The sequence below is a fragment of the Salvelinus fontinalis genome, chromosome 13, assembly GCF_029448725.1.
Source record: "Salvelinus fontinalis isolate EN_2023a chromosome 13, ASM2944872v1, whole genome shotgun sequence".
Taxonomy (NCBI): domain Eukaryota; kingdom Metazoa; phylum Chordata; class Actinopteri; order Salmoniformes; family Salmonidae; genus Salvelinus; species Salvelinus fontinalis.
The window spans coordinates 4,274,545-4,287,345 of record NC_074677.1 but is presented as its reverse complement, the minus strand read 5'-3'; the positions used below and the strand labels follow the sequence as shown (position 1 = coordinate 4,287,345).

General features: G+C 42.3%; 1 protein-coding gene across 2 annotated transcripts; it reads left to right on the top strand.

Moving 5' to 3' along the window:
* Positions 1–374: 374 nt before the first annotated feature.
* Positions 375–9,285, top strand: LOC129867961 (beta-2 adrenergic receptor-like). Of its 2 annotated transcripts, none has more exons than XM_055941479.1 (2): positions 375–541; positions 753–9,285. In XM_055941479.1, the coding sequence occupies exon 2, from the start codon at positions 763–765 to the stop codon at positions 1,981–1,983; it is 1,221 nt and encodes a 406-aa protein (XP_055797454.1). In that variant the 5' UTR covers positions 375–541; positions 753–762; the 3' UTR covers positions 1,984–9,285. The 2 variants fall into 2 exon arrangements, with proteins under 2 accessions (XP_055797454.1, XP_055797453.1); XM_055941478.1 differs by having other exon boundaries at positions 750–9,285.
* The last annotated feature ends 3,516 nt before the right edge of the window (positions 9,286–12,801 follow it).

Genomic DNA, 12,801 nt, shown 5'->3' with positions numbered 1-12,801 from the left:
TAATCACCTTGTCCAGTGTGTTGTTGCCAAGAGTGAAGGTAGATTTTTTAAGCTGGAACAAAATAATAATCTAGTATGGTTCATTTAATGACGTACAGCTGTTATCACTATCACATCAGCAGTTTCTTTGATTTATCTGATTACATTATTTAAAAATATTTTCCTTTACAAATGTTACAGATAAAAACAAAGTTACATAATGTTAATTTGACTTGATTCTGTGGAAAAAACATGACTGTTTTAAAAGGAACTGTTATTCACTTCTCCTGTGGTCTGCCTGCCTGCTGATTGGCTGCTGCCAGAGTGTGATGTCATTCTTGCCTGCTATAAGAACACTGACTAGATCGGGAACAACATTCAACAGTGACAGAGTGGTGTGTTAGAACACAGAGCAAGTGGGACTGTTAATGTGTGTCACACGGCAAAAGAGGAAGGGAGAACATTTCAAATGAAGTTTAAACACCTAATTGGAGCTACAACGTATTTTTATCCAAAAAAGGAATACTTTTAGATTTATGGGAGACCAGGAGAACATTTGGAGGTTGGTAAATTACTTCAAGATTAAGTGTCAAATTAAATTGCATCTAAGAAATCTTGGATGAAATTACTCCATTGATCAATCCTTACTCATGCTTCCTACCTTGACTTTATACACATTACATTTACACTAGCTTATAAACCTATATGGTTTATTCTTTGTTTTATGGGTGTCTTCGACAATACGTTTCTTCTTATCTAATCTCTTCAAGCAGCCCATAGATCATGGAGAATGTGAGCACGCCTGCCTCGTTCAACCTATCGGACCTACCAGTGGAGATGAACTCGTCGTCTCACCAGTGGTCTTACTCGGAGTACAGCGAGGCTGAGGCAGTGCTGCTGGGCATCATCATGGCCCTGCTGGTATTGGGCATCGTCTTTGGCAACGTGCTGGTCATCACTGCCATCGTGCGCTTCCAGCGGCTGCAGACAGTCACCAACATGTTCATCACTTCTCTGGCCTGTGCTGATCTGGTCATGGGCCTGCTGGTGGTGCCCTTCGGCGCCTGCTACATCCTCCTCAACACCTGGCACTTTGGCAGCTTCCTGTGCGAGTTCTGGACGGCGGCAGACGTCTTGTGTGTGACGGCTAGCATCGAGACGCTGTGTGTGATCGCGCTGGACCGTTATCTGGCCATCACATCGCCGCTGCGCTACCCGTCCCTGCTGACCAAGCGCAAGGCGTGCGTGGTGGTTGTGACGGTGTGGGGCGTGGCCGCCCTAATCTCCTTCCTGCCAATCCACATGAAATGGTGGGTGTCTGACGAGCCCGAGGCGCTCAGCTGCCTGGAGAACGCCCACTGCTGTGACTTCAACACCAACGCTGCCTACGCCGTTGCCTCCTCCGTCGTCTCCTTCTACATCCCCCTGGCGGTCATGGTCTTCGTCTACGGACGCGTCTTCCAGGAGGCCAGGAAGCAGCTGCAGAAGATCCGCGGCAGCGAGGGACGGTTCCACGCCCAGATGATCAACAACAACAAGGGGCAGGATGGGGGGGGAGGGGGGAACGGGAAGAGGCCAAAGTTCTGTCTGAAGGAACACAAAGCCCTGAAGACGTTGGGGATCATCATGGGAACCTTTACTCTCTGCTGGCTGCCATTCTTCGTGCTCAATGTGGCAGTGACCATCTGGAAGGTGGACAACATTAAAATGCCATTCAGGATATTGAACTGGATAGGATACGCCAACTCAGCCTTCAACCCCCTCATATACTGCAGGAGCCCTGAGTTCAGGTACGCTTTCCAAGAGATTCTGTGCCTAAGAGGGACTGCTTTCCCCACTAATGAATACATATACAGAGGACACAGCTTGCAGGTTAGCCCTAAGGATAAGCCAGGCAGCTCTATACATGATACTGGGACCATGGAGCTGAGTACTGGCTCCCGGTCTAGTGTCACCAACAAAAACAGGAATTGCAATAAACCTTCACTTGCCTCCATTGTCTGAAGCGCAGGGTGTTACCAGGAGACTGGTCTTTCTCATTTAGTCAGACCTGGTGAGCAGACATGGGATAGGAAATTACATGTGAATCTATTTCCATACTTAAATGTGTTACTATAAGAATATTATTCTAGTAATGTGTAGGTTATTAAATGTTATATGTTTCATTTTAATATTGAACAGTCTGCAAAAGACTTAGGAAGTATATTGTTTGTGGACTTGATCATGTGTACGTGTGGTTTTGTAGACATGAGTATGTGCACATGTCATGTACTCTAGTGCTTGTGTCTGTGTGTATTTCAACACCAGGGTTCAGGTACTAAGTTCATGTCTCCAGTTTGGTTGCACAAAAAACAAAAAAAATCTACCTCATTAGCATTGTTTTTGATTCATCTCCATCTCAAAGAGCTTCAAGAACAAATCATTATAGTCTGTTTGTATGAAAATGAATAATGTTGTCTGTCAGTTGAACTGACTGTTCTTTGCTGGCAGTGGTCTGAAAGGCCAGGGTAGGAAAGGTCCAAAGAATTAACAGGCAGAACAAGAGATCAAATTAGGGTTCTACAGTAATATGTGCCCCCCCCCCCCCCCCCCTACTTGTGCCTGTAGCCAGCCCTCTGTCTGTAACACATTCCATATTGATCTGGGTCTCTCCCAGAGCCATCCCAGGGGCTTCTGTCTGTCTGTGGGATTCTGAACGCTCCCTAGGCCACGGCCCACAAATCCAACTCTCTTGACGAGTGACGGCAGGTGCATATCATCACAGGCAGGCGCTATTACCAGCTGCACCGCACCACAAAACATTTAAACAGTTGAGCAAACGCTCCCGCTGCTCTGTCCCACTCCCTCCAGCCACCCTTCAATACCTCAACCTTCACCTTCCCTACAACACCATTTAATAGGTGTGGTTACATACGTATGTCCTGCCGCCCCTCAGACGCTGTGTAAGGACACACAGACAGACAAGCCTCAATAACCCTTGCAAGCACGGTATAGGTCAGAGCAGCAGTACCTTAATGCTGGGTAGTGTGACCACCACTGTATGTCATTCTGACACCAATACCCAGCCAGTAAATTTAGTCTGTAAAGTTATATTTAGTGATTGCTTTTACACTCTACCTTGCTGCTCCTCTGTGTTATTCGTTGTTAATGGCGACCGTGGGAACGGTTGTCGTGCTGTTCTCCGCTGTTGCTCTAGTGTTTCAAGTTTTATTTTTGGGGTTTATTTATTTATTTATTTTTTTGCTGTTGTGAAGCTACAGTGTTTACAGAGATTCCTGGACAAACTGTCTGATTTGGGAGACAAACAAAATGTAGTAATAGATATACGCAATGTACTAACTAGCGAAAATATAAGGAAATAAACCACTACAGTGAGGGAGAAGTTGAAGTAGTTGAACCACCCTTCGTTTCTAGGAAACCATACACAACATTAATCATGTGAGCAGATATTTAGGAATAGGTCATCATTTCATGGAGTCTGTGAAGGAAGAAACCACAGAGAAAAAGCAAGTTAGTTCCAAAAAACGGATTTTCACAAAGTCAAAAATATATTGTCTTAAAGATTTCATGATGCTTGTATCTAAACCAAGGTTTTAAGACTTTTATACATCTGTTGGGGTCTCTAAGCTTCAATATGAGGTCCTGAACCTGCATGAAAGTGCATCCTTGTAGAGGTGGGGGCTAATAAAGACTAAATGTTTGTCTTGGGGTAAGTTTAGCCAATGGCCACTATACCCCATTCAAATGATGATTGCATTTGGTCAGTTTTATGCATACAAACATAAAACGGGCCCTTGAGAGAAGCCAAGGAAGTGAGAGAAGGGAAGAAGTCCATTTGAACAGCAGCAAGGGATGAACAAATAGACTGAATAACACTGAAGAGGTACATGAACAAAAAAGACTATTAACATGTACCTGTGTGAAAGAGAGGCTATGATGGAGTAGCAGAGACACACCAGGTCTTATATGATGACATGGAGTCTCAGCTTGATAAAGAGAGGCTATGATGGAGTAGCAGAGACACACCAGGTCTTATATGATGACATGGAGTCTCAGCTTGATAAAGAGAGGCTATGATAGAGTAGCAGAGACACACCAGGTCTTATATGATGACATGGATTCTCAGCTTGATAAAGAGAGGCTATGATAGAGTAGCAGAGACACACCAGGTCTTATATGATGACATGGAGTCTCAGCTTGATAAAGAGAGGCTATGATAGAGTAGCAGAGACACACCAGGTCTTATATGATGACATGGAGTCTCAGCTTGATAAAGAGAGGCTATGATGGAGTAGCAGAGACACACCAGGTCTTATATGATGACATGGAGTCTCAGCTTGATAAAGAGAGGCTATGATAGAGTAGCAGAGACACACCAGGTCTTATATGATGACATGGACTCTCAGCTTGATAAAGAGAGGCTATGATAGAGTAGCAGAGACACACCAGGTCTTAAATGATGACATGGAGTCTCAGCTTGATAAAGAGAGGCTATGATGGAGTAGCAGAGACACACCAGGTCTTATAAGATGACATGGGGTCTCAGCTTGATAACGAGAGGCTATGATAGAGTAGCAGAGACACACCAGGTCTTATATGATGACATGGAGTCTCAGCTTGATAAACATATCAAGAATCTCACAGACCAGTTTCATGGGCTTAGTAGTCTTTAATGTAGAGAACTGCCTACGAAACAATCTCCCTTTCCCAGACAACTGGTCGACAAATGGAAGGGTAAGTGATATTGAACAGAGAGATCTGAATGTACACCCCCATTCCATGAATTAAACTTTGACCTACCAGCACCATCACCCACTGTCACAGGACACCATCACCCACTGTCACAGGACACCATCACCCACTGTCACAGGACACCAACACCCACTGTCACAGGACACCAACTATATATTTTTTAGAAGGAATACTACATTTCTCTTGAGGTAGTGATGCTGAATGTGGAAAAAAAAAAAATGGCTCAACTTACCCAATTCTCCCCTATAGCTTTTGCAGAATCTGCACATAGTCTTGTCTAAGAATGATCAAATGTAAGATTGGAACTTTTCCTTGCAGATGTTCTACGTAGGTAGGTAGGTGCTCTCAGTGATGATGAACGCTGTAGGTGTCCTCCATTTTTTGCAGATTTTGTCCAGGTGTTACTGAAAAGAAACCTTGATATCACACGTGATTCAGCTTGTAATGAACTACGCTAATGGTGTAGTACACTTGTACTTCAACATTGGACTGTATCGCACCCTCACGTCAGCCAGCCAAGTGAAAAAAGTTACTCTAAAAGGGTCTCATCATGCACTGACTGTAAATATTTAGAATGTTTCAAATGATTTCTTAGTGTATAGGTCTATACTAAACCTTGTTACTTTACAACTACTTAGATAGCTACTGGTGTGTGTGTGTGTGTAGGTGTCTGTCTGCTTGTGCTAACTGTTTGAATATTTATTTAACCTTTTATTTTTGACAGGGAGTCATGCTGAGACCAAGGTCTCTTGTACAGATGAGCCCTGTATACACATCAATATACACATCAATATACACATCAATATTCACATCAATATTCACATCAATACACGAAAAGCAGAACACAATCATAGAAAACAAACACATTCTTCAGTACAAAGGTCCTCAACCAGCCTTTTGAATTGCTTTAGAGGCACCAATTCATCACATTCTTTTTTAGATCGAAGGGATCCATGAGACCGGGTCTAGTATCTTGTACGTCTGTCTGTAAGTTAACAATGAAGAAAAGTAAGGCGGAAGTTTATGCAAGAGGGCTTTCTAAACAAAAAGAGTGCAATGCATCGATCTACAAGACTTCAGAGAGGGACAGTCTAATTTCTGATACAGAATGCAGTGATGTGTACTGAACCTATCGCCCGTAATAAAGCAGAGTGTGTCCAATGGCTTCAATACAGCGGCACCTGCATTTATATGTACAATGTCTTCCTAGTCTATAACCGGTATGAATGTTGACTGAATGATTTGTTTTCTCTTATCTAATGAAAGGCATAACCTATTCCTATAAAATTCATGACCTATTCCATTATAATTCTTCATTTCTTCACTAACTCGTCAACGTGCTTTTTGAAAGATAGCTTTTTTTCGTCAATCCAGATGCCCAGATATTTACAAGCGGGGACACGGTCAATGAGGGCACCAACCAATGTAAATATACAGTATTTTCATTCATCATCATATACATTATAACGTGATTTGGAGAATAACATATACTTGGTTTTGCCTCCATTAAGTATGTAAGTACGTACTTAAGTAAGAGTTTGCTCAGACAGTGGTGCTTTGGAGGTTTGATTTTCATAGGAAAACATGAGGTACTGTATGTGTTAACTCACTAACTCACCCTCGTTGTTATGGACACAAGAACACTTGTGATGTATGTACTGTAAATGTGAATAATGTATTATCCTGCCGTTGCAAAATGTTACCATGAATATATTGTGTCAACTTCGGACACGTAGCTACAAAAGTACGAGACATAGTCTTAGATATTTACATATCAAAATTATTTAATTCCACTGAAAACTTGTCAGTTGCCAAATGAAATTACTGTACATTCTCAGAGAGTTAACAAAGGCAGAATATTTTACAGCTGTAATTTTTATTAGAAATAATATTTGCTAGAAATATTAGCAGTCTGTTTTAAATGTTATTTTGTTAAATGTTTCTTTCCATGTCTGACATGTCTGAGATTAAACCCATTTGTGTCTGTTGCGTTCTGTGTAGTGAGAGAGCACACTGCCCCCCTCTGGTAAGGCTGTTAACTGGAGCAGGCAGAAGGATCAGTCAACATTGTTTTTATGATATTTTCCAGTCCGACGCTTATTCTCACCTCTGCTGCTCCCCAGCCCTTTTATAAAGACAGCCTGTTGCTAAGGCCAGTGTCCTACATTACAGGACAGGACATTGCACATGGATTCCATGAACAACATGACATTTCATATGCCCACAGCTGTTGTGCACTGGGAAGCACTGAGGCAGCCATGAGAAGGACTGACTGGTGGAGTTGGTCTGCAGGGGTTCACACATCTCTGCTGACAAGGAGACTAGAAAGATGCAATGGAAACAGCTGTGTCCATGCTGGACAGTAACACTCAGTGGACTGAAGGGCAGCTCTTCTCTATTTCACAGATCTTGATCTCCACTGTGGGGAGGAATGGTGCCTCTGAGCACTGATCAAAGAAACTGAGTTTACATTTCTCAATCGCTACTGGCCTGATATGAGTCCCAATCTAATGCTCCGGGGAATGTTGCATTGCAGGTTCCACACTGTAGCTGTGCCATGATGGTAAAACGATGTACAGTTTCAATTGCATACCTTTTAGTCATGTGAATCAATTCTGCAAGTGTAATGTATTTCAAACATTCTGTATTTGCTATTACCTTATAGAGCAGGGGTATTCAACCGAGGGTCCACGGCCTCCTAGGGGCCCACAGAGGTGCTGCTGGCGGTCTGCAAAATATATATACAATTTTATATATATATATACTGTATATATATATATATATATATATTTGTAAAAATATTTTAATGAATGTCCTGAGCAACAACAGAATAAACAAAATTAGAATGTCATACCTACAGTAGAAATAGGAGAATATCTTATTTCTTATGATGGTAATTGTATTTCTTAACTCCTAATATTGAGCGAATTACATTCATTAGAGCCAATTACACTCATGCACCTGCAAATCAAATCAATTAAATCAAAAATGTATTTGTCATATGCTTCGTAAACGACAGGTGTAGACTAACCGTGAAATGCTTACTTACTGACACCTTCCCAACATTGCAGATAGAAAAACACAGAAAATAATAACACAATGAATAAATAGACAACCGATGTGGCAGTGTTGCTGGCTGCTGCTAAGTTTTCAAGACATGGACATAAATGTTTTGCCATCACATGGCTAACCCTTGTTTAACCAGCTAAACAGCTGCTCTTAGAAAAAATGGGTTTGGAGTTACCTTTCTAACTAATAGGCTAGAGTTTACACTTCCTTTTCTAATTATAATGTGGGAAGGTCAAAATAATGAAAAACTATCTACCAACTTTATTCATTTGAAAATGTTGATTACTTCTTACTTCACCTGATGATAAGACATGTGATAGATATTTTTTTGCTAATGTACAGTACCATTCAAAAGTTTGGATGCAGTTTTTCTTTATTTTTACTGTTTTCAACATTGTAGAATAATAGTGAAGATATCAAAACTGTGAAATAACACATGGAATCATGTAGTAACCAAAAAAGTTTTAAACAATTGAAAATATATTTTATATTTGAAATTCTTCAAAGTAAACACCCTTTGCCTTGAACACTCTTGGCATTCTCTCAACCAGCTTCATGAGGTAGTCACCTGGAATCCATTTCAATTAACAGGTGTGCCTTGTTAATTTGTAGAATTTATTTCCTTAATACGTTTGAGCCAATCAGTTGTGTTGTGACAAGGTTGGGGTGGGTATACAGAAGATAGCCCTATTTGGTAAAAGACCAAGTCCATATCATGGCAAGAACAGCTCAAATAAGCAAGGAGAAATGACAGTCCATCATTACTTTAAGATATGAAGGTCAGACAATATGGAACATTTCAAGAACTTTGAAAGTTTCTTCAAGTGCAGTTGCAAAAACCATCAAGCGCTAAGATGAAACTGGCTCTCATGAGGACCGCCACAGGAATGGAAGACCCAGAGTTACCTCTGCTGCAGAGGATTAGTTCATTAGAGTTACCAGCCTCAGAAATTGCAGCCCAAATAAATCATAGGAGTGGGTGGCTGGTTTACTTGGGAGGGGGTCCCCGGTTTACCTGGGAGGGGGTCCCCGGTTTACCTGGGAGGGGGTCCCGGTTTACCTGGGAGGGGGTCCCGGTTTACCTGGAAGGGGGTCCCTGGGCAAGAAATGGTTGAAGACCCCTTGTTGTAGAGCCACGGCTTCTTTCTGCATTGTTCCACTTTATCAGTGCGTGGGTCTGCTGCTGCCAGCCAGTGTTATGATTACTGTATATATTATCATAAACAGAAGTGTTTTATCTGGTAACTGGAGAGACCTGTGCTACTGACCAAGAATACAATCTGGAGGTGACATATTTCCCATGCTGCATGTCAGTCACACAGTATGGTGTAAGTAATCTAGCACCATTCCCTGTTGTTCAAAAATATCTACTGTATCGGCATTGATGTTTTATTTATTTTTTACAGTGGTCATTGTGTATGTGTACATTTCGGTTGAACTAATGTGATATGGTATTTGTATTTAATAAATCACTTGTGTAATATATCATTTTTTTGCAGTTGTATGAATCTATCAACAAACTAGACAGTCTTTTAAATACTGAGAAAAGTGTGCATGCACACACACACACACACACACACACTTCGGCTGACTTTTGTGTGTCAACCTCTTATCAGCCTCAGTGGGGCATCATCCAGTAACCCTAGGTAACCCCAGGACAATGAGAAGAGATTTCCTGGGAGTTCCCTGGTCTGCTATGTAGTAAACAGATCCTATCCAGCTAATCTACCCCACCTGCTACCAGATTGTCTCACTCTAACACCCAGATCAAAGCACCAAGCCCAGTGCTTAACCAGAGCCTGTAGGCCTGGACACTAACCAGCAGGATTGTGGGCCAGGGCCATAGACCTGTAGCCACAATAGAGACCAGTGACAGACAGATCACACAGATGAAATATGACTGTAGTCCAATGTTTTGCATTTCTCTGCTCTGAGCTAATCATTAAGTTTTATCAGATCCTCTGACTCATGGTCTTTGAGGAGAGTAATGTTCACCATCTGTTTACATGGCTGTCGGCCAGCTGTAGTGGATGGTAGTGGACTCGCTGCCCAGCCTGTAGCTATGCACTCTCTGCTTTTTGGAAATTTGACTACATATTTTTCCTCCTGTGCTGTAGGTCATCTTGGATTATTTGCCCAGCTGCTTATATCCAGGTTACGAGTTATGCTGAGAAAGGTGAGATTAGTTGTAGTAGCTATCTACTGTACTATGTATAGTTCTAAATGTTAGTAAATGTTAGTTAGAAGATTATACAATAGTCCTGTCAGTGTTTTGGGTGCCAAAGCAAAATGTCTGACACCAAGCCACCTATAGACTATCAAAGACTAATGAGACAGTTAAACGACACCAACTGAACTCACACACCCTTACAGTTAATATCTGCTTTGTTGTACTTGGCAACCGGTAAGGGTGAGAGATAAATATGGCTTGAATGCCATATTCATCAGGAAACAATACTAGAATAGAAAGGGCTAGTAGTAATACACTCATAATCAGTCTAGTACAGCTATTATGTGTGTCCCAGTGATGTCCCTCGAAATGTGTCACAATTTCAAAGATACACCGATTTTCTCTTCATATTCTAGTCACTTCTTTATCGTCCTCTGAGGATACTTTTACAATATAATTATTTAATCTCGGAGTGATTTCCACTCTGAGTCCGACTCCACCTCATACAGCCGAGCCGTTCCCAGGAGAGGGAGTTGGCTGGTGTTGATACAAGGTGGTAATACCAGGTGTCTCCAGCATCACGTTACCTTGGGCTCAGGCTAGGTTTAGACTGAAGTGTGTAAATAGACCATCTCACCAGGAGAACAGGTTCACACCACATGGGCTAAGTGGATATTAAGCAGACGAAAGCTTTGCCGCTGAACGCCCAATTTCATTCCATTTTTAGAGACAGTGTTCCAGCAGGTAAATAATTAATGAGAGGTGTGCGATCTCCTGTTGAATCCCAATGATACTCTTATTTAGTGATGCTGATGTTGTGCTTTTTTTCAATGAAGCAAGAGCTGCAATCATTGTCTGAGAGCTAAAAATGTTTCCATTTATAGGCTGATAGGCCAATCAAATACTGAAGCCTGCATCAGAGGTGATCACGGTGGTCTTTCTCCTGTATCTGGACGACGTCTCGCCCTAAAGCTGTTCATGGATGCCATTAGACTGAGTATGTGGAGACAGGCCACTGAAATCAGCTTTTGGTAGCTATTCTGGCAAGTCTCAGCAACACGGCTGTACAGAGGCTGTTTGACAAGATATCTCATAGATGTTTAATGAAAGCAATCTGTTTTAGGGGCTTAACCGTGATTGGGCCCCAGCTGTGTAACCTCACCACTTTCTGGTATTACTGCAGATAAGGTCCACTCCCGTAGAGAATGTGTTCCTGAGATTCAGAGGTTTTGTGTAAACTAAGGAATAAACGACACTGTCTCTGCTGGTCTTTGCTGTTGGCACTCGTGTTCACTTATGTTCCCTCTTCCCGGTCTTATGTAGGGGAGTGACGAGGATTCAGGAATGTAAAGGAACATGATAGGCCAGATCCATTATCCAGCGAGAACTTTTCTACCTCTTTCCAACATCTGTTTCTTCTGTGATTTTTGCCTCTAAATAAGGGTTTGTCCGTCGTTTTAGGCAATTGAATTCTCAGATGCACTTCTTAGTGCAGTATCTTGTTAAATCTGTTTCCATGTAGTAACACTGTCCAGTTCTCCCTACTTTGAATATTGTATTTTTACACTGCTCATCTGCATTAATGATAATTTAGTTAACCTTGCTAACAGCACTAGTGGAGACCTGAGTCATCCACACATGGGAATCTGCAGAGATTATTTTTGCAGACCATGCTTCCTGCTGTGTTCCATCCCTAAGGCTCTGTTCAGATTTGTTTTTGTTTGTCCTTATGAATGGCAAAATATTCACACAGAAAAAGTAAGGTGAATGGTCCAGTGACTGATGTTCCTGCCTCATGAGTTGGACACTAAATCCATACGTGTAAATCCAGCCTGGACCAAGATCTCCACTCCTGTGACAACACACTGTCCTCTCCAACTGCTCCCTCTCTGTCGTCCATCTATCAGCTCTCTGTCATCCATCTATCAGGTCTCTGTCGTCCATCTATCAGCTCTCTGTCATCCATCTATCACCACTGTCATCCATCTATCAGCTCTCTGTCATCCATCTATCAGGCCTCTGTCGTCCATCTATCAGCTCTCTGTCGTCCATCTATCAGGTCTCTGTCATCCATCTATCAGCTCTCTGTCATCCATCTATCAGGTCTGTCGTCCATCTATCAGGTCTCTGTCATCCATCTATCAGCTCTCTGTCATCCATCTATCAGCTCTCTGTCATCCATCTATCAGCTCTCTGTCATCCATCTATCAGGTCTCTGTCGTCCATCTATCAGCTCTCTGTCATCCATCTATCAGCTCTCTGTCATCCATCTATCAGCTCTCTGTCATCCATCTATCAGCTCTCTGTCATCCATCTATCACCACTGTCATCCATCTATCAGGTCTCTGTCGTCCATCTATCAGCTCTCTGTCATCCATCTATCAGCTCTCTGTCATCCATCTATCAGGTCTCTGTCGTCCATCTATCAGCTCTCTGTCATCCATCTATCAGCTCTCTGTCATCCATCTATCAGCTCTCTGTCATCCATCTATCACCACTGTCATCCATCTATCAGCTCTCTGTCATCCATCTATCAGCTCTCTGTCATCCATCTATCAGCTCTCTGTCATCCATCTATCAGCTCTCTGTCATCCATCTATCAGCTCTCTGTCATCCATCTATCAGGTCTCTGTCGTCCATCTATCAGCTCTCTGTCATCCATCTATCAGCTCTCTGTCATCCATCTATCAGCTCTCTGTCATCCATCTATCACCACTGTCATCCATCTATCAGCTCTCTGTCATCCATCTATCACCACAGTCATCCATCTATCAGCTCTCTGTCATCCATCTATCAGGTCTCTGTCATCCATCTATCACCACTGTCATCCA